Raw genomic sequence first — 22,978 nt, 5'->3', positions numbered from 1 at the left:
TAGAGATAGCAAACGTGGATCACATGGCTCAACAAGTACTTGCCGTTTAAATACAAACTAGGCTTATTAGGGTCTTAACTTTAGCAATTATTATTTTTACATTTTTCAAGATACAGTATTTGAAGAAATTAAAATATAACCTATTAGTAGATGAATAAATGGAAATTGTTAACTTGAACATTAACTTAAATTCCTGCCATTGTTTTCTAATGAAACAACTAAGATGTAATTGAAGCATAGACTTTAAGATTTAATTTATGGGATTGAACAAAAATATCCTGTGAAACATTTAGGAATTGCAACCATTTTGCTATAAAGCTTCCTCATTTCAGGAACTCAAAAGCAATTGGACAAATTAACTTTATCATAAATAAAATGTTAATTTTTAATACTTTTAATAGAATCCTTTGCAGATGGTGACTTCCTGAAGTCTGGACGCTACCAAACACTGGTTTTCCTCCTTTGTGTTGCTTTGCCGGCCTTTACTGCAGATGACTTCGGTTGTTGCTTGTTTATGAATCTTTCTGCTTTAAGTTTTGTCTTAAGCATGTGAAATGCTGCTAAATGGGGTTAAGATCTAGTGATTGACTCAGCCATTGCAGAATATTCTACTTCTTTGGCTTAAAAAACTCCTGGGTTGCTTCCAAAGTTTAGTTTGGGTCATTGAATCAAACATTCCTTAGTTCACAGCACCTCAAGCAAACATAGGGTTAACATTACTCAAAGTTTTAGCGCATGTCTGATCCAAGGAGTCCATCTTGGAAAAGGTTCAAACATCCAATAATAAAGTACGGACAGCGCTCCACAAGAGGGTGATTTTATATTTCCTTTATTCCGCCTTTTGTTGCAACGTTTCAATCCTACATGATCTTTATCAAACTTGATAAAGATCCTGTAGGATCGAAACGTCGCAGCAAAAGGCGGAATAAAGGAAATCTAAATTCACCCTCTTGTGGAGCGCTGTCCGTACTTTATTATTGGATATTTTGGGTCATTGTCCATCTTTACTATGAATCACCTTCTAATCAACTTTGTTGAATTTGGTTGAATCTAAGCAGAAAGTATAGCCATGTAGACATCAGAATTTATCCCATGCTTCTGTATTCAGTTATATCATCAATAAACACTAGTGACCCAGTGCCATTGGAAGCCATGCATGTCCATGCCATTATTTGCCTCCACCATGTTTTACAGAGGATGTGGTGTGCTTTGGATTATGATCAATTATGATTTCAAACCTTCTCCATACTTTTTCCCATCATTCTGGTACAGGTGGATCTTAGTTTCATCTTTCCAAAGAATGCTTTTCCGGAACTCGGCTGGCTTCTTCAGATGCTTTTTGCTTATCTGACATATTTTTAAGGTTGATTTATGGTTTGCGCCTTGTGGTGAACCCTCTGTATTTGCTCTCATGAAATCTTCTCTGTATGGTGGACTTAGATACTGAAATACCTACTTCCAGGAGAGTGTTCTTCACTAAGGTGGATGTTGTTAAGGGAGTGTTCTTCACTTTGGAAAGGATTCTGCAGTCATCCACCCCTGTTGTCTTCTGTGGATGTCCATGACTTTTTTTTGAGTTCCCAAGCTCACTAGTACTCTCTTTTTTTATAGAATGTACTAAACTAGTGATTTGTCCACTCCTAACATTTCTGCTGTCTCTTCTTTGGATTTCTTCTTTTCAGCCTAATGATGGTCTGTTTCTGTTACATTCAGAGCTCCTTTTACCTCATGTTGTGGGTTCACAGCAACAGATTCCAAATTCAATCCAAATTGGAATCAGCTCCTGTCATTTTACCTACTTAATTGATGATGGATTAAAAAGTAAATAGCTCATGCAGCCCATTAAAGAGCTTTTGAGATAAATGTCAAACTATTTTTGTATGCAAATTGTCTCTTCTGAGAAAAAGAGGACTTAAACTCTATAGCGCCACCTATTGGAAGTAGCGATCCTACAAGTCACAATCAACCCTTTAATGAGTCGTGCAACGTGACTTAGGATAAAAGCCAAATCAGTATCTCAATTCGCAGACACGGTGTTTCGGGCTGTTGGCCCTCGTCAGTGCAAAGCATGAGAACTGATTTGGCTAGGTGAGAGGCTCCGGACTGGGGTCGAAGGGGTAACATTTCTCCTTATGGAGAGTGACTTACCAGCTGGCTTGACCAATAGTACACTGGTCTAGCCGCACCCATATAAATAAGTTTAAAAACTACATATCTCTATGGATATAGGGGTGCACGTCCTTACCAGGGGATCCATCCCGGTATCCAAGTCCAAATCAAATATAAAAGAGGGACAGCACCACAGCAGTTGTGAAGAAAAGAAAATCACGTTTTTATTCCACGTCCTGCAACGTTTCGGTCCGCAGACCTTTTTCAAGCATGACATGAAAGCATTCCAACCACCATTATATACCAGTAATCCCGCCCCAGCAATTGACTCACAGCCAATAGGACGGTTCAATACAAACAAAACAGATATAAATTGCACCAAAACCATAACAATACAGTTAAAAATTTATAACCTATACATAGCCCACCACATGTAATCACCCCCTGCAGAGTTACAACCCCCCTGATCGTTCTTTTAATACACACTGTCTCCAAAAAAGCCAAATATAAACTCTCCACGTTCTATTTGTATACACCGGCGATCGCACCAATCCATTTAATGCGTCCACCCCTGTCATAGTAACGGGGCATGTCCATGTTTACGCCGGTCCAATCGCATCAGCAGGAGTCCCGTACAGCAGATAGACGTCATATCCCCGGCATGCAACGTTCTCTCCAGCAGCCGCTCTTTAAAGCGCATGTCCGTGACGTCATCTTCCCTTCACTCCTCTGTACGCAGGTCACAATTCAGGATTCCACACCCTTCCAGCGCCGGAAAACACAGCGCAACAGCGCATATTACATGGAGATCTCCTCCAATGGCATCTCAAGTTCCCAGATGTATACAGAAATTGGTCTAACCCATAATCCAGGAGCTTCACAATATTTCACCATTTCAGGTCCATAGGCAGGGAACAAACTCAACCACATCTCATGGACCTGAAATGAGAAATCACATGTACAGGGAGAAACCAACATAGAAATCTATGCAATGAATAAAGGTTTAAAGGGACATGCATTACCATAGAATTATAGTGCATAAACATATTCCAATGGAGATACATATATATAGTTAATCATAAACCATCAATAACATCATTATCTCTATATAGAGTCATCCATGGAAAAATTAAATGCATAATGTCCCCAATGGAGGGTAATTTCATAATACGGGGGCCATTCCAATATATATCATAAAACACTATATAACAGAAGTTAAAAACAAAATTACACCAGCGAGAAGCTACAGTAGAGCACCAGAGCGTTTACAGAAGACAACCCTGTGGATAGTCGATATTTAAACCCCTAGGAGAGAGTGTATCCAACTCGTATATCCACTTCAGCTCTTTTCTTTTAAGCAGAGAAATCCGATCCCCCCCACGTCTGAGCATTGGTACATCGTCAATAACACGATATCTAAGTTGATTAATTGAGTGTCCCAAGTCATGAAAATGTCGGGGTACTGGAAGGTCAATGAGTTTTTTTCTTATCGTACTTTTGTGTTTAGAAATTCTCGCTCTGACCTCCATTGTGGTCTCCCCTACATAGTAGAGGCCACAAGGGCAGCTCAAGACATAGACCACATAACTGCTCGTGCAGGTGTACCGTTTACGTATAGCATATTTCTTCCCAGTATGGGGGTGATGAAAAGATGCCCCCTTTAGAAGATTGTTGCAACTAGCACAGCCGAGACATGGGAAATTACCCATGCTCGGACGGCTCAAGGTGGTCTGTACATCTCTCCTTGAACTCCCCACATCAGAGGTCACCAACTTGTCCTTCAAACTCCTATTCCTCTTATATGAAAATAAAGGAGGAGATTGAAACTCATTGACATTTCCATGTCCCCTACTCAGTACCGACCAATGCCTCCGAATAATTTCCGAGATCCGTCCACTTTGATTATTAAAAGTTGTAACAAATGGAATCCTCCTTGCCAAAATAGGAGCCACCCTGTCCAGAATAGACACTAGACTGAATGAAATGTGTCAAAAATTTCTAAAAAGAGGATATCCAAGGAGAGATTTGGACAAATTTAAACTAAAAACATTGAGTAAAAATAGGGATGAGCTCCTGACCCCCAGGGTGGCTCCTATTTTAGCAAGGAGGATTCCATTTGTTACAACTTTTAATAATCAAAGTGGACGGATCTCGGAAATTATTCGGAGGCATTGGTCGGTACTGAGTAGGGGACATGGAAATGTCAATGAGTTTCAATCTCCTCCTTTATTTTCATATAAGAGGAATAGGAGTTTGAAGGACAAGTTGGTGACCTCTGATGTGGGGAGTTCAAGGAGAGATGTACAGACCACCTTGAGCCGTCCGAGCATGGGTAATTTCCCATGTCTCGGCTGTGCTAGTTGCAACAATCTTCTAAAGGGGGCATCTTTTCATCACCCCCATACTGGGAAGAAATATGCTATACGTAAACGGTACACCTGCACGAGCAGTTATGTGGTCTATGTCTTGTGCTGCCCTTGTGGCCTCTACTATGTAGGGGAGACCACAATGGAGGTCAGAGCGAGAATTTCTAAACACAAAAGTACGATAAGAAAAAAACTCATTGACCTTCCAGTACCCCGACATTTTCATGACTTGGGACACTCAATTAATCAACTTAGATATCGTGTTATTGACGATGTACCAATGCTCAGACGTGGGGGGGATCGGATTTCTCTGCTTAAAAGAAAAGAGCTGAAGTGGATATACGAGTTGGATACACTCTCTCCTAGGGGTTTAAATATCGACTATCCACAGGGTTGTCTTCTGTAAACGCTCTGGTGCTCTACTGTAGCTTCTCGCTGGTGTAATTTTGTTTTTAACTTCTGTTATATAGTGTTTTATGATATATATTGGAATGGCCCCCGTATTATGAAATTACCCTCCATTGGGGACATTATGCATTTAATTTTTCCATGGATGACTCTATATAGAGATAATGATGTTATTGATGGTTTATGATTAACTATATATATGTATCTCCATTGGAATATGTTTATGCACAATAATTCTATGGTAATGCATGTCCCTTTAAACCTTTATTCATTGCATAGATTTCTATGTTGGTTTCTCCCTGTACATGTGATTTCTCATTTCAGGTCCATGAGATGTGGTTGAGTTTGTTCCCTGCCTATGGACCTGAAATGGTGAAATATTGTGAAGCTCCTGGATTATGGGTTAGACCAATTTCTGTATACATCTGGGAACTTGAGATGCCATTGGAGGAGATCTCCATGTAATATGCGCTGTTGCGCTGTGTTTTCCGGCGCTGGAAGGGTGTGGAATCCTGAATTGTGACCTGCGCACAGAGGAGTGAAGGGAAGATGACGTCACGGACATGCGCTTTAAAGAGCGGCTGCTGGAGAGAACGTTGCATGCCGGGGATATGACGTCTATCTGCTGTACGGGACTCCTGCTGATGCGATTGGACCGGCGTAAACATGGACATGCCCCGTTACTATGACAGGGGTGGACGCATTAAATGGATTGGTGCGATCGCCGGTGTATACAAATAGAACGTGGAGAGTTTATATTTGGCTTTTTTGGAGACAGTGTGTATTAAAAGAACGATCAGGGGGGTTGTAACTCTGCGGGGGGTGATTACATGTGGTGGGCTATGTATAGGTTATAAATTTTTAACTGTATTGTTATGGTTTTGGTGCAATTTATATCTGTTTTGTTTGTATTGAACCGTCCTATTGGCTGTGAGTCAATTGCTGGGGCGGGATTACTGGTATATAATGGTGGTTGGAATGCTTTCATGTCATGCTTACCAGCTGGCTTGTCAAGGTAAGGAGGCTTATTCGCCGTGCAATGCTCCTCTGGGAAATTAAATATGCAAATTGCCTCTTCTGAGAAAAAGAGGACTTAAACTCTATAGCGCCACCTGTTGGAAGTAGCGATCCTACAAGTCACAATCAACCCTTTAATGAGTCGTGCAATATGACTTAGGATAAAAGCCAAATCAGTATCTTAATTCGCAGACACAGTGTTTCGGGCTGTTGGCCCTCGTCAGTGCAAAGCCTGAGAACTGATTTGGCTAGATGAGAGGCTCTGGACTGGACTGGACTGGTTTCTTTAAAAAAAGGAAGCTACATATTAGAGAGCTGTAATTCTCCTAAACCCTTACTCAAATTAAGAAGTGAATACCCTCAAATTAAAGCTGAGTGTCTGCACTTTAGGCCCATATTATCTTGAATATATTTTGGTAAACAGCTATAATGCCAAAACTTGTGTCGCTCTTCAAATATTTCTGGACCTAACAATGTTCTATAGACATAAATGCATCATAGGAAGATCAAAACTTGCTTCAGAGTTATGTAGTATTTAGTACTGCTATCACTAAATCAATAAAAAAGAAAAAAATGCAGAATTTACCTTTATGTAATTACTATATTTAAAATAACAAAATTATTTCACTTATTTTATTATATTTTTTTATTATGATAACAAATGTCATTATATCCAAAGGTATGTTCAACCTCATAACCCATTTGAAACTATGATCAGCAAACGTTTAAAAATGCAACAGAATCATGTTAAGCATAAATATCTTAGTGCATTGGCAAATATATATTGGGAAGTTCTCATACAATAAATGTGAAATATACAGATCACAGACGTAACGTGGACTGCTCCCAAGAACGTATTCTAATGTTCCCATTATTGTTCTAATTAGAGTGTCAACTAATTTCTGAGCAGCTAATATGTGTCACCTTGCTATGAATAGAGGTCTGTGTGAGTCCTTTCTTACTATTTTTTTCCTCAACTTTTGTAATAAACTCAGCCCAAATACAATAGTCTTCATTAAGGAAACATGCAAACCATTTCATTTAGTAAAAGTTTAAAAATGTTCTCAATTGATGCACAAAAACTTTCCATTGAAGATCCATTTTTATGCTCGGCTTATTTCTACCTGCCTGATTGTCAGGTACATGTACTACAATGAAGTCCTGTTAGACACAGAGGAGGCTTTTATCACCCTTTAAAATCTAATTAATCCATATTGAAGCACAATGATTACTGTTGTGTTTTAGGGTGAGGGGTCATAGAGCTTTCTTTGTTCACCCACTGGCTTGTAATCATCAGGCATCGGGATATAATTTTACTCAGCAAATTGAAAGGTAACAGATCAAATGCTTATCATAAACTTAACTCCTAGCTGCCAGGAATTCCTGCCCCATCTATATGAAACCCTATCTTATGAAAGAACGAAACCTTGTTTCAAGGTCACTCATGGGTTAAAGTCTAAAGCTTATATACCCTGTAGCTAGAAGCCAAGATTATTAGTTCACTATCCACTGCAAGATAGCAGATTGCTGCTGGGGTGTACAACAATACTTTCAAAGAATAACTAAAAACTATGGCATTGGCCAAAAGAACTTACATACAATTTGGAGGGACTTTGTTGTCCTTGACAGGATGGATTCTGTCCTGTGTTACTACGTATGTGCCTCTCTGGAAAAACTTGAATCTAGATTTAAATGAATTAGAAAACTGGACAATGGGACTGTGGCAGACTTGCGTTGTTCAAGAGGAAGGAGGAATGCAATGCAAGGACTTTGATTCTTTCTTGGCTCTTTCTTCGGAGCTCAGGATTTCAAGGATTTTAATGTGCCTATCCAATGGCTCTGGGATGCTTGGACTTGTTATCTCCAGCCCTGGTTTAGAGTGTGTGAAATTTGCAGCAGGAAATCAGGAGCTGAAGAATCGACTCTTACTTCTTGGAGGCATCATGCTTTGGACTTCTGGACTAAGTGCCTTAGCTCCAGTTTCCTGGGTGGCTTATGACACTGTACAGGAGTTTTGGGATGAGTCTATTCCAGATATTGTCCCAAGATGGGAGTTTGGTGAAGCACTCTTCATGGGTTGGTTTGGAGGTTTTTTTCTCATCCTTGGTGGATCTCTTCTTGCTTCCTCCTACTGCTTCACATCTTCTGACTCAACATCTGTATCTTACAAGCCTACAAAGCAGCATGAACAATGTTTATCAATGGACTTCAAACATCCAGATCTGACTATATGACATTTAGGTGCATTATATAGCTTTGGATCTTAAACTGTGTAGAACTGAATCCCTAATATGAGTTTATTAAAAATGTTTATCATTTTCTATACAATTGACTTTTACTGTGTTGTGGTTTTAATAAGCAGTAATATTGCTAATTATTTGGAAAACTTGGCCATGGTCAAGTCAGTCATACCAGTATTATCACAACTTATTATAAAATAACATAGCATCTGTTTGATGCTGGGTCTTGAGAAAGAGTCTAACAAGATAGTAAACTATGCCTTTGATCTTGAAGTGCAGAGGTAGAATATACAAGAAAAAATGAAAATGTTATGTCATTGATCCTGTGGTGTCAGGTTTACACATTAGTAAAGTTTGTGCATTCATATTGTAACTGCATGTCCCATCATATATTAATGATTCAGCAACCTCTTTGACAGAGTTCATACCTTTCATCCACTGCTCATAATTTCACTATTAAATAGTGTTTGTACAAAATAACCCTCAATACATGTAATATGACATGAAATGAGGATTATTTTATAATAGGATTAATGGAAAATGAAGGAGGGATAGAACGCATTCTCATTTCTCACTATATTAATAATTTCAAAATATTTTGAGATAATGAAAATTTAAGTCTAAGAATTAAGTTTTTTCCTTTTTTTCTGCTTCTAATACAAAAGCTGTATTACTTTCAGCCCTGCGTGTTGTCTCTAGTTATCTAGTTGTGTTGGTCCACAAGCAAGCATTTATCAGTCTTATGCTAATGTTTGACGAACATTGAGAAGTCTTCAGGTTCAGTCTTCTAATTATAGGTCACACAATGTAATTAGCTTTTAAGGAGTCAAGTGCACCCATAATCTGTCCGCGTTTCTTAGTGACTGTGCATTCTAGCTCCCTCTACACAATTGTGTCTGCTTGAATTTAAAAAAAAAGCATTGAGTATTAATAAAATGTTGCAAAATAAATTAATCACCATCCTGAAATGTTCATCATATGCACTAGTTCATAACATCTCGGCAAATTCCACTGTTTATACAGAAGATGGTGGATGTTTCTGATTTTATCCATTACTCTGTTTTGGCAGCTGATGTTACTGGACCACTACAATTGTGGGATTACTAGTTCTGCTGCATGAGAAACTGAGATTATTTCCAGTAGCCGCAGTAAGATTGGATGGGTAGTTTGATCTTTTCACTGTTATTCCTCCTTTGCTTCCTTTTGTTTAGATTTATTCTTAAAGGTGATGTTCTATAAGCATATATCACGTAGTGTATGCATAAGATAGGTGATAAGTGCAATAATACTAAAGGAATGACCTCTGGAGTCCCCAATAATCGCAGAAATAGGGGTTCCAAAGTCCCCTACAGCAATAAGGTATTAGTATGTGCGGCCACTGCTCTATTTATTGAAGTGGTCATTGCACATGCTCAGTACTGTGTTACTTACATACAAAACTTTGGGCTCTCCGATTTTGGGATCAGTTGGGGGTTTCAGCAGATACCCCCTCAGTCATCATACATTATAATCTAACCTGTGGCTATGTGATACATTTTGCTTTTGGAACAATTTCTTTAAAGAAAAGATTGGTCCACGCATGTTATTTTGAGGATCCTCTTGTTAATCTTAGCTCTGTATCATATAGTTAATGAGCTGACTTGGACTAATCATTTTAACATGTGAACCTGAGTCATAGGCTATGTGCACACGATGCGGAATTTGTCCGCAGCGGATTTTTCCGCGCAGAAACGCTGCAGTTCCGCACAGTGATTTATAGTACAATGTAAATCAATAGGGGAAAAAAAAAGCTGTGCTGATGGTGCGGAAAAATCTGCACTGATTCCGCTGTGTATTGAAAAGAAGTGCATGTCACTTCTTTTGTGCGGAACTGCAGCGTTTCTGCACCCTTCCATTATAGAAATCCGCAGTGGTAAAAACTGCAGAAAATCCGCATTAATTCCGCACCTGCGGTTTCTGCCAAGAGATGAGGATTTTGTGCGGAAAATTCTGCACCCCATTCCGCAACGTGTGCACATAGCCTTAATTATTTCCAGTTTCGTATAGTGTACGTATCATTGTCGTGTAACTGCCCTTTTAATTTAGGCAAACACTAAATATCCCTAAACTAAAAAGATGTCAATATATAACTTAGCAAATATAACAGCAAAAAAAATGAAGAGAAGGGGTATTATCATTTCATGCATTTATAGCATAGCCACAATATATGGGAGCCAAATATGTCTTGAGAATGGGCCTACATCGCTCACTGTATTCTGTCAAGAGCTGGTAAGAATTCCCATACAAATAAATAAAAATGTTGATACATTTTCCACAGACTGCGGTGTACAATACAGCTCTTTTCTCGGTATACATGAAGGTCATATTGGTAGGATCCACATCTATATTTTGACATATCTTGTGGATATGCCACAAGTGTACGGGATGGGAATACCTCTTTAAAGAAGACCTGGCTCCAAGACAAATGCAGCCAGTTTTGCTCGTTGTTTATTCCCACTGCTCTCCTGAGTATTCTATTTTGTAAAAAAATACGGTTCCAGAGATATTGTTGTTATTATTTTGTGTGCCTTCACCAAGGGGGCATGGCTCGTAGGATTCTCTAGGGGTTGTTTTTAGGCTGCTCTGCATAATTACCCTGTGAGCAGCAGGAGTGGCTAGTGCAAAATCAGGCTACTTTTCACAGCGTCACTTTAAAGGACCCAACTCTCAAGCAGGAGTCAGGTCTTAACTCCTAAGTTGTGAGATCTCAGCAAGCATTGAGACATCTCACAACTCTACATGGTAGCATTTGGTGTCATGCAAGAACTAACATTTTACAGTGTTTAACTAGTCATAATTAGACATTTTTTAATGTAGAGCTAGCTTGTGTTTGCATAGATAGAAAGAGCAGTAGCAGTAATAGTTACATGTTAAGGGACAAAAAAACCTGATTTTTGTTATGGATGGTAGTAAATATCAAAGTTTCCATATGATTTTAAAGCGAATTATAAGGTATGAGAAAGGTTGAAGGGAATTAGGCCGGTTTCACACTTGCGTTTGGAGCAGCTGCGGAGGGCTGCGGACTTCCTCCGTGAAGCCCCGCCCTCCGCAGCTAGCTCCCCCTACTTCTGCATGCGGCCGGCATGCGGCCTGTGTGCCTATATTTAACATTAGGTACGCAGGTCGTTCGGCTGTATGCAGAGGCTGCCGCATGCGTCGTTTTGACGCTGCAGATAAAAAAAAAAATGCTACAGGCTGCGTCCTACGCTGGTCGCCGCAGCGTCAAAACGACGCATGCTTCAGCCTCCGCATACTGCGGCACGACCTGCGTACCTAATGTTAAATATAGGTACACAGGCCGCATGCCGGCCGCATGCAGAAGTAGGCGGAGCTAGCGGCGGAGGGCGGGGCTTCACGGAGGAAGTCCGCAGCCCTCTGCAGCTGCTCCAAACGCAAGTGTGAAACCGGCCTTAGTCAGTAAGGTCAAACCCTACCACCCCCAAAACCCACATATATGAGCATGTAGGTCTCTGAAAGCTACAGTACATCTATTGACACTTATATATCTTCTTTTTGTTACTGCATTCACGGGAAATCAATTGAATTCATATGCAAATGGTGCTACGGAGGGAAAAAGTTTTGGGAGGCAGAGGCTCTGGAAGTGCTCTGTCATGCCCAGAGCACTTAACACCTCATTTGCATTTGAATGGAAATGCTGATTTCTTGGGAGTGCAGAAACTGTTAGAAGATAAAAAGATTGAGTTATATTTCAAACATGTTATACATGCTCAGTATGCTGATAAAAAGAAGAAGTGGTGGGGGGCAGTTTAATCTTGCTGACAGATTCCCTTTATATCATTTTAAATTGAGCAAGTTCTCAAAAGAGTAAAGATAAAAAGGAAATTACATACTAGTTGGATAGCTCGTCCTGAATTAATAGTGGCTTTGTTATAGGATGCCAAGCTTAGAAGGTAACCAGTGCCAATACTATGAAACGTGTATTTTCAAGAGCATCTGAATGAACAAACAGATGGGTTATCACAGACTATAATGTTTTTGTATTAACTAAATATGTCTTATTAATGACTGGTAATTACACTTTTGATGCTGTTAGGTTCTAACGCTTCCTTCAAAGACGTACCTCCATGTATAAAATAATACACTTTAAAAGGGCACACCCCTTCATTATCTTCCAGGGTCCATTGCGGCAATTAGATTATGACTGCCTGACAATTACCAGTTATTATTCGCTGTATAGATGATAAAACATGCAATCATCTCTATTATTATAGGTGGTGGTCCACTTCAGACTATTTTTGTTGAAAGGGTCTTCAGTAGTGTTGAGCATTCCGATACTGCAAGTATCGGGTATCGGCCGATACTTGCTGTATCGGAATTCCAATACCGAGATCCGATATTTTTGTGGTATCGGGTATCGGTATCGAAACAACATTAATGTAAAAATGTGTAAAAGAGAGAATTAAAATAAAAAATATTGCTATACTCACCTCTCCGACGCAGCCTGCACCTTACCGAGGGAACCGGCAGCGTTGTTTGTTTAAAATTCGCGCGTTTACTTGGTTACGTGAAGTCCCGGCTTGTGATTGGTCGCGGCGGCCATGTTGCCGGGACGCGGACCAATCACAGCAAGCCGTGACGTAATTTCAGGTCCTTGCAGGATTTTAAAATTACGTTCCGGCGTTGTGATTGGCGCGTCGTGGTCACATGGGCGCCGTGACCAATCACAAGCCGTGACGTCACGGGAGGCTGGACACGCGCGCATTTTAAAATAAGCGCGTGTCCAGCCTCCCGTGACGTCCCGGCTTGTGATTGGTCACGGCGGCCATGTTGCCGGGACGCGGACCAATCACAGCAAGCCGTGACGTAATTTCAGGTCCTGCAGGATTTTAAAATTACGTTCCGGCGTTGTGATTGGTCCGCGTCCCGGCAACATGGCCGCCGTGACCAATCACAAGCCGGGACGTCACGGGAGGCTGGACATGCGCTTATTTTAAAATGCGCGCGTGTCCAGCCTCCCGTGACGTCACGGCTTGTGATTGGTTGCGCCGCGGTCAACCAATCACAAGCCGGGAGGCTGGACACGCGCTTATTTTCAAATGCGCGCGTGTCCAGCCTCCCGTGACGTCACGGCTTGTGATTGGTTGCGCCGCGGTCAACCAATCACAAGCCGGGAGGCTGGACACGCGCGCATTTTCAAATGCGGATTTTCAGTTTTGTGAAAAAAATCTTACATCTTTCTTTGTCAATCTCATTTTTTTTAAGACGCATTTCTAATTTACTAGATCAATCACCAGGTCCTGCTCAGTATGCAGCGCCAACGCTCCATCAGTGGCACAGCACTCTGAAGGTTGCACTGGCATGGATATAGTACAGCGGCTTCTTGGAATACTGAAGAGGCTTTTCATAGCCCAGAAATCAATGTGATGGATATGGACGTTCTAGCTTTCAAATCTTAAAAAGAAGAATAAATACATAAATAGAATAAATACCGCGGTCAACCAATCACAAGCCGGGAGGCTGGACACGCGCGCATTTTAAAAAGCGCGTGTGTCCAGCCTCCAGTGACGTCCCTGCTTATGATTGGTCACGGCGCCATGTTGCCGGGACGCGGACCAATCACAGCAAGCCGTGACGTAATTTCGTCACGGCTTGCTGTGATTGGTCCGCGTCCCGGCAACATGGCCGCCATTAACCAATCACAAGCCGTGACGTCACGGGAGGCTGGACATGCGCGCATTTTAAAAAACGCGCGTGTCCAGCCTCCAGTGACGTCCCGGCTTATGATTGGTCACGGCGCCATGTTGCCGGGACGCGGACCAATCACAGCAAGCTGTGACGTAATTTCGTCACGGCTTGCTGTGATTGGTCCGCGTCCCGGCAACATGGCCGCCCTGACCAATCACAAGCCGGGACTTCACGTAACCAAGTAAAAGCGCGAATTTTAAACAAACAACGCTGCCGGTTCCCTCGCTGAGGTCCAGGCTGCGTCGGAGAGGTGAGTATAGCGATATTTTTTATTTTAATTCTTTCTTTTACACATTTATATGGATCCCAGGGTCTGAAGGAGAGTTTCCTCTCCTTCAGACCCTGGGAACCATCAGGAATACCGTCCGATACTTGAGTCCCATTGACTTGTATTGGTATCGGGTATCGGTATCGGATTGGATCCGATACTTTGCCGGTATCGGCCGATACTTTCCGATACCGATACTTTCAAGTATCGGACGGTATCGCTCAACACTAGTCTTCAGATTAAAACATCTCACAGATTGGACAATCTGTGTGCAAATAATTCAAAGCCTCTGCGCAATATCCCCTTATAATCCCTTGTCACTGTTGCAAGGCTAGCTGTAAAAAGATCATTCAAAAGATTTCTATACTATCCCATCATATATTTGTATATTGTAATAAGAACACCTCCTAAGCCTTCGTTTTTCCAAATTGAATAACCCCAAGATTGATAACTTGTTTTGCTACTGAAGTTCATCCATTCCCTTATTTATGGTTGCCCTTCTCTGCACCGCTCTAGTTCAGCTATGTTCTTCTTATACACTGGAGCACAAAATTGTTCACAGTATTCTAAGTGTGGTCGCACTAGTGACTTGTATAGAGGCAAAACTATGTTCTTGTCATGAGCATCTATGCCTATTTTAATGCATCCCATTATTTTATTGTCCGTAGCTTCCTGGTACTGGTCACTAAAGTTTAGTTTGCCACCCACCCATATCCCCAAGTCTTTTCCAGTAACAGCTTTATACAGTGTTTTAACATATAGCACTTAATTATACTTTTCATTTCTTCTGACCAAATGCATTTATCTACATTAAACTTTAATTGCCATTTCTCAGCACAAGCTTCCAACTTACATAAATCCCTCTGTAATATTAAATTAATCACATCTGTGTTTATTACCCTGCAGGGATTAGTATCATCTGCAAATATTGAAATTCTATTCTGTATCACCCTTACAAGGTCATTAAAACATGCTAAAAAAGATAAGGGCCCAATACTAACTCCTGTGGTACCACACTATTAACTGTAACCCATCCTCAGTGTGTTCTATACCACCCTTTATTTATTATCACTGAGCCAATTGTTAAGCAAGTTATACATATTTTCTCCTATTCCATTAGTCTCATTTTATGTACCAACATTTTGTGTGGCACTGTATCAAATTCCTTAGAAAAGTCCAACATCCACGTGATTACCCTGGTCCATTCTGGAACTTACCTCCTCAGAGAAACTAATTATGATCCCTCATAAACCTTTGTTGATGTTGGGTCATGAGGTTATTCTTATTTAGATATTCCAGAAAACCCTCAAGGGATATCCCTGCCATCTTATCAGATATTGGAGCTGATTCCTGCGAATCCTGGAATCAACAATTTCCTCCACCACAAATTGTTCTTGCCCATCAAGTACCACAGGCTGCGGAGGTGGCACAACACGTCCCTGGAAGCTATTAGGAGATACAGGCTTTAGTAAAGATACATGAAAAACTGGGTGTACCTTCATAGTCCTAGGCAGATTCAGCCGGCAGGCCACAGAGCTCACAATACCGTTGATCTTGAAAGGGCCAATGAATTTATGTCCAAGTTTTTGTGAAGGAACGTTTAACTTCAGATTCTTAGTTGCTAACAACACAGAATCTCCTACCTTGAACATGAGTGCAGGTTTACGGAATCTATCAGCCGATCTCTTATAACGTTCTTGAGCTGTGGTCAGGGATTCTGTTGTGAATTCCGCTCTTGGGCTCCCTCCGGTGGTTGTAAGTAGCACTTTAGTGAATTCTGCTCTTGGGCTCCCTCCTGTGGTTTTGAGTGGTATAGCTGCTTCTTGAATTTAGCATCAGCAGCTGCTCCCACTGATCGTCTTTCTGGCTCGGCTATTTTAGTCTGGCCTTATTCCTCAATCAATGCCATTTGTCAATTGTTCCTGCTTGGAGCCACTGCTCTTTTGGATTTCTCTGACACTCTGTCTAGTTCAGCAAAGATAAGTCCTTTTGCTGTCCACTTGTTGTGGACTTTATTGTTCAGCACATTCTATGTTTTGCTCATTTGTCCAGCTTATCAGTATGGATCTATTCAGCTAAGCTGGAAGCTCTGGGCTGCAGTTTTTGCCCTCCACACCTTTAGTCAGGTGTGGAGATTTTTGCATATCTCTGCGGTGGACTTTTTCTAGTTTTTATTACTGACCGCACAGTGTTTCTTTCCTTACTGTCTATCTAGCTAGAATTGGCCTCCTTTGCTAAATCTTGTTTCATACTACATATGTCATTTCCTTCTCCTCTCACAGCCAATATTTGTGGGGGGCTGTCCTATCCTTTGGGGATTTTCTCTGGGGCAAGATAGCTTTCCTGTTTCTACCTTTAGGGGTAGCTAGTTCTCCGGCTGTGACGAGATGTCCAGGGAGTGACAGGAACATTCCAAGGCTACTACTATTGTTGTGTTAAGATCAGTAACTGCGGTCTGTATAGTTACCACCTGCCCAGAGCTAGTCGCATGTCGCTCCTAAATTACCAGTCCATAACAGTACAACTGGCCAAAAATGAGTTGAATGCATCTCAAAAGAAGGAAAAGAAAAAGAGTTCTGAGCCATTTTTTTTTCTTTAGTCTGTTTTGTCTTTTTCTTTCCTCTTATTCTCTGGGTGGATTTGGGCGCGGACATGGATGTTCAGGGTTTGTTTTCTCGTGTGGATCAGCTTGCTGCAAGAGTTCAGAGTATCCAAGATTATGTTGTTCAGACTCCAGCCTTAGAGCCTAGAATTCCTACTCCAGATTTGTTTTACGGGGATAGATCTAAGTTTTTGAACTTTAAAAATAACTGCAAATTGTTTTTTGCTCTGAAACCCCGTTCCTCTGGTGACCCCACTCAGCAAGTTAAAATAGTTATTTCTCTGCTGCGTGGTGACCCTCAGGACTGGGCATTCTCCCTTGAGTCAGGGGATCCGGCATTGCTTAATGTAGATGCATTTTTTCAATCGCTCGGATTATTGTATGACGAACCTAACTCTGTAGATCATGCGGAAAAAACCTTGTTGGCTCTGTGCCAGGGTCAGGAAGTGGCAGAATTATACTGCCAGGAATTTAGAAAATGGTCTGTGCTCACTAAATGGAATGAGGATGCTCTGGCAGCAATTTTCAGAAAGGGTCTTTCTGAAGCCCTTAAAGATGTTATGGTGGGGTTCCCCACGCCTGTTGGTCTGAGCGAATCTATGTCTCTAGCCATTCAGATCGATCGGCGCCTGCGCGAGCGCAAAGTGGTGCACCATATGGCAGCATCCTCTGAACAGAGTCCTGAGCCTATGCAATGTGATAGGATTCTGACTAGAGCGGAACAGAGGGGATACAGATGTCAGAATGGGCTGTGTTTTTACTGTGGTGATTCAGTCCATACTATCTCTGATTGCCCTAAGCGTATTAAGAGGGTCGCTAGATCTGTTACCATTAGTACTGTACAGCCTAAGTTTCTCCTGTCTGTGACCCTGATTTGCTCATTGTCATCTTTCTCTGTCATGGCATTTGTGGATTCAGGCGCTGCCCTGAACTTAATGGACTTAGAATTTGCCAGGCGCTGTGGTTTTTCTTTGCAGCCTTTGCAGAGCCTTATTCCTTTGAGGGGTATTGATGCTACACCGTTGGCCAAGAATAAACCTCAGTATTGGACTCAGCTGACTATATACATGGCTCCAGCACATCAGGAAGATTGTCGTTTTCTGGTATTGCATAATTTACATGATGTTGTTGTACTGGGTTTTCCATGGTTACAAGTACACAATCCAGTGTTGGATTGGAAATCGATGTCTGTGACTAGTTGGGGTTGTCAAGGGGTACATATTGACGTTCCTTTAATGTCAATTTCCTCTTCCCCCTCTGCTGATGTTCCTGAATTTTTGTCAGATTTCCAGGATGTATTTGATGAGCCCAAGTCCAGTTCCCTTCCTCCACATAGGGACTGTGATTGTGCTATTGACTTGATTCCAGGCTCTAAGTTCCCTAAGGGTCGACTTTTCAACCTGTCTGTGCCAGAACATACCGCTATGCGGAGCTATGTTAAGGAGTCCTTGGAGAAGGGGCATATTCGTCCGTCTTCATCACCATTGGGAGCGGGATTCTTTTTTGTTGCCAAGAAGGATGGCTCCTTGAGACCCTGTATTGATTATCGCCTTCTTAATAAGATCACGGTCAAATTCCAATACCCTTTACCTTTGCTCTCTGATTTGTTTGCTCGGATTAAGGGGGCTAGTTGGTTTACCAAGATTGACCTTCGTGGGGCATATAATCTTGTTCGTATTAAACAGGGTGACGAATGGAAAACTGCATTTAATACGCCCGAAGGCCATTTTGAATACCTGGTGATGCCTTTTCGGGCTTTCTAATGCTCCTTCTGTATTTCAGTCCTTCATGCATGACATTTTCCGCAATTATCTTGATAAATTCTTGATTGTGTATTTGGATGATATTTTTATTTTTTCCAATGATTGGGAGTCTCATGTGAAGCAGGTCAGGATGGTATTCCAGATCCTTCGTGATAATGCTCTATTTGTGAAGGGGTCTAAGTGCCTATTTGGAGTTCAGAAGGTCTCTTTTTTTGGGTTTATTTTTTCTCCTTCGTCTATAGAAATGGATCCTGTTAAGGTCCAGGCCATTCATGACTGGATTCAACCCACATCTGTGAAGAGCCTTCAGAAATTTTTGGGCTTTTCTAATTTTTATCGCCGTTTCATTGCCAACTTTTCCAGTGTGGTTAAGCCCCTGACCGATTTGACGAAGAAAGGCGCTGATGTGACAAATTGGTCCTCTGAGGCTGTTGAGGCCTTTCAGGAGCTTAAGCGCCGATTTACTTCTGCTCCGGTCTTGCGTCAGCCGGATGTGTCTCTTCCTTTTCAGGTTGAGGTTGACGCTTCTGAGATTGGGGCAGGGGTCGTTTTGTCACAGAGGAATTCTGATGGTTCCTTTATGAAACCATGTGCCTTCCTTTCCCGAAAGTTTTCGCCTGCGGAACGCAATTATGATGTCGGCAATTGGGAGTTGTTGGCTATGAAGTGGGCATTTGAGGAGTGGTGACATTGGCTTGAGGGGGCCAAGCACCGTATTGTGGTCTTGACCGATCATAAGAATCTGATTTACCTCGAGTCGGCCAAGCGGCTGAACCCTAGACAGGCTCGATGGTCCCTGTTTTTCTCCCTTTTCGATTTTGTGGTTTCATATCTTCCGGGATCTAAGAATGTTAAAGCGGATGCCCTCTCTAGGAGTTTTTTGCCTGATTCTCCTGGAGTTCTTGAGCCGGTTGGCATTCTTAGGGAAGGGGTGATTCTTTCTGTCAACTCCCCTGATTTACGGCGGGTGCTTCAGGAATTTCAGGCTGATAAACCTGACCGCTGTCCTGTGGGGAAACTGTTTGTTCCTGATAGATGGACTAGTAAAGTGATTTCTGAGGTTCATTGTTCTGTGTTGGCTGGTCATCCTGGGATCTTTGGTACCAGAGATTTGGTTGGTAGGTCCTTTTGGTGGCCTTCTTTGTCACGGGATGTGCGTTCTTTTGTGAAGTCCTGTGGGACTTGTGCGTGGGCCAAGCCTTGCTGTTCCCGCGCTAGTGGGTTGCTTTTGCCTTTGCCGGTCCCTGAGAGGCCTTGGACGCATATTTCTATGGATTTTATTTCGGATCTTCCTGTGTCCCAGAGGATGTCTGTTATCTGGGTGGTTTGTGACCGGTTCTCTAAAATGGTCCATTTGGTACCTTTGCCTAAATTGCCTTCCTCCTCTGATTTGGTTCCATTGTTTTTTCAGCATGTGGATCGTTTGCATGGCATTCCGGAAAATATTGTGTCTGACAGAGGTTCCCAGTTTGTTTCTAGGTTTTGGCGGGCCTTTTGTGCTAGGATGGGCATTAATTTGTCTTTTTCTTCAGCGTTCCATCCTCAGACAAATGGCCAAACTGAGCAAACTAATCAAACCTTGGAAACCTATTTGAGATGCTTTGTGTCTGCTGATCAGGATGATTGGGTGGCTTTCTTGCCGTTGGCCGAGTTTGCCCTTAATAATCGGGCCAGTTCGGCTACTTTGGTTTCGCCTTTTTTTTGTAATTTTGGTTTCCATCCTCGTTTTTCTTCAGGGCAGGTTGAGCCTTCTGATTGTCCTGGTGTAGATTCTGTGATGGACAGGTTACAGCAGATTTGGACTCATGTGGTAGACAATTTGACGTTGTCTCAGGAAAAGGCTCAGCGTTTTGCTAACCGCCATCGGTGTGTTGGTCCTCGGCTTCGTGTGGGGGATTTAGTCTGGTTATCTTCTCGTCATGTTCCTATGAAGGTTTCTTCCCCTAAGTTCAAGCCTCGGTTTATTGGTCCTTATAAGATCTCTGAGATTATCAATCCAGTGTCTTTTCGTTTGGCCCTTCCAGCCTCTTTTGCCATCCACAATGTTTTCCATAGATCTTTGTTGCGGAGATATGTGGTACCCGTTGTTCCCTCTGTTGATCTTCCTGCCCCGGTGTTGGTTGAGGGGGAGTTGGAATATGTGGTTGAGAACATTTTGGATTCTCGTTTTTCGACGCGGAGGCTTCAGTATCTTGTTAAGTGGAAGGGTTATGGCCAGGAGGATAATTCTTGGGTGGTTGCCTCCGATGTCCATGCTGCCGATTTGGTTCCTGCTTTTCACTTGGCTCGTCCTGATCGGCCTGGGGGCTCTGGTGAGGGTTCGGTGACCCCTCCTCAAGGGGGGCGTACTGTTGTGAATTCCGCTCTTGGGCTCCCTCCGGTGGTTGTAAGTAGCACTTTTGTGAATTCTGCTCTTGGGCTCCCTCCTGTGGTTTTGAGTGGTATAGCTGCTTCTTGAATTTAGCATCAGCAGCTGCTCCCACTGATCGTCTTTCTGGCTCGGCTATTTTAGTCTGGCCTTATTCCTCAATCAATGCCATTTGTCAATTGTTCCTGCTTGGAGCCACTGCTCTTTTGGATTTCTCTGACACTCTGTCCAGTTCAGCAAAGATAAGTCCTTTTGCTGTCCACTTGTTGTGGGCTTTATTGTTCAGCACATTCTATGTTTTGCTCATTTGTCCAGCTTATCAGTATGGATCTATTCAGCTAAGCTGGAAGCTCTGGGCTGCAGTTTTTGCCCTCCACACCTTTAGTCAGGTGTGGAGATTTTTGCATATCTCTGCGGTTGACTTTTTCTAGTTTTTATTACTGACCGCACAGTGTTTCTTTCCTTACTGTCTATCTAGCTAGAATTGGCCTCCTTTGCTAAATCTTGTTTCATACTACATATGTCATTTCCTTCTCCTCTCACAGCCAATATTTGTGGGGGGCTGTCCTATCCTTTGGGGATTTTCTCTGAGGTAAGATAGCTTTCCTGTTTCTACCTTTAGGGGTAGCTAGTTCTCCAGCTGTGACGAGATGTCCAGGGAGTGACAGGAACATTCCACGGCTACTGCTAGTGTTGTGTTAAGATCAGGAACTGCGGTCTGTATAGTTACCACCTGCCCAGAGCTAGTCGCATGTCGCTCCTAAATTACCAGTCCATAACAGGATTCCTTCAGAACCTCCAGATTTTGCCTCATCGCAGTCAGCCTTTCCTCCACTGCCGGAACCGGAGTATTGATTGGAGACCTAGATAATATACATGGATGATAACCCAGATTGGCAAAGAAAGGTGTAAATTTAGTGGAGGCGCTCTGAGAATTGTTATATGAAAATTCGGCTAACGGCAGCAACTCCAACCAATCATCCTGGAGATAGCTGACATAGCATCTTAGATATTGCTCCAGCATCTGGTTCGTACGCTCAGTCTGACCATTTGTCTGGGGATGGTAAGCGGAAGAGAGACAGACATTAATATTGAGTGCAGAGCAAAACCCCTTCCAGAATCTTAAAGTGAACTGCACTCCACGGTCAGAGATGATCTCATCCGGAACCCCATGCAACCAAAAGACATTCTGTATAACCAAGTTCACTATATCTTTAGCTGAGGGGAGGCCGGTGCATGGAACAAAATGAGCAGCTTTAGTCAGGCGATCAACTACCACCATGATTGTATTCATGCCCCCCGATGTAGGCAGCTCCACAATAAAATCCATTGATATAAACCCCCAAGGGCGGGACGGAACAGGTCATGGTTGTAGAAGACCTGTAGGTGCCACATGAGGAGTCTTGTAACGACCACATACCTCGCAAGAGAGAACATAGTCCTTGGTATCCTTCAGGCAAGTTGGCCACCAGAAGAATCGGCTCAGGAACTCTTGTGTCTTCTGTACCCCCCTGTGACCAGCCAACTTGGAGTCATGTACCAACTTGAGGATCTGCAGACGGACGACCTCAGGGATGTAGATACGTCGATCTCTGAACCACATGCCACCCTTAAAGACAAGATTAATATCCACAGGTGGGTTGGCCAGAAATACATCACCTTCATAGGCCTCCCTGCACTCCTTCCACAAGTCCTGATCGTGGATAACTCCAATGAAATTGGCATCAGATAGAATGGTCTTGGACGGGGCTCCAGGAGCAGAATCTGCAGCATGGATTCAGGATAAAGTATCAGCCTTCCCATTACGAGAACCTGGATGGTACAAGATAACAAAGTTAAATTGATTTAAAAATAAGTTCCAATGAGCCTGATGAGGAGAAAGACATCTAGCGGATCTAAGGAACTCTAAATTGCGATGGTCAGTTAGCACTATGATCTGTTGTGCAGCTCCTTGCAGATGATGCCTCCATTCTTTGAAAGCCGCAATAATAGCCAGCAATTCCTTGTCTCCCACGTCGTAATTCTTCTCTGCTGAGGTTAGTCTATGGGAAAAGAAAGCGCAAGGATGTAGCAGACCCTTCTCTCCAGTTCT

At 42.4% G+C, this 22,978-nt stretch overlaps 1 protein-coding gene across 1 annotated transcript; it reads left to right on the top strand.

The window, feature by feature from the left end:
• Positions 1-7,410: 7,410 nt before the first annotated feature.
• Positions 7,411-9,075, top strand: LOC143783507 (claudin-24-like). Its single transcript, XM_077271914.1, has one exon. The coding sequence runs from the start codon at positions 7,472-7,474 to the stop codon at positions 8,132-8,134; it is 663 nt and encodes a 220-aa protein (XP_077128029.1). The 5' UTR covers positions 7,411-7,471; the 3' UTR covers positions 8,135-9,075.
• Positions 9,076-22,978: the final 13,903 nt, after the last annotated feature.

The sequence above is a fragment of the Ranitomeya variabilis genome, chromosome 1 (assembly GCF_051348905.1).
Source record: "Ranitomeya variabilis isolate aRanVar5 chromosome 1, aRanVar5.hap1, whole genome shotgun sequence".
Lineage (NCBI taxonomy): Eukaryota > Metazoa > Chordata > Amphibia > Anura > Dendrobatidae > Ranitomeya > Ranitomeya variabilis.
The sequence above is the reverse complement of the archived record's forward strand: the minus strand, read 5'-3'. Positions and strand labels throughout refer to the sequence as shown.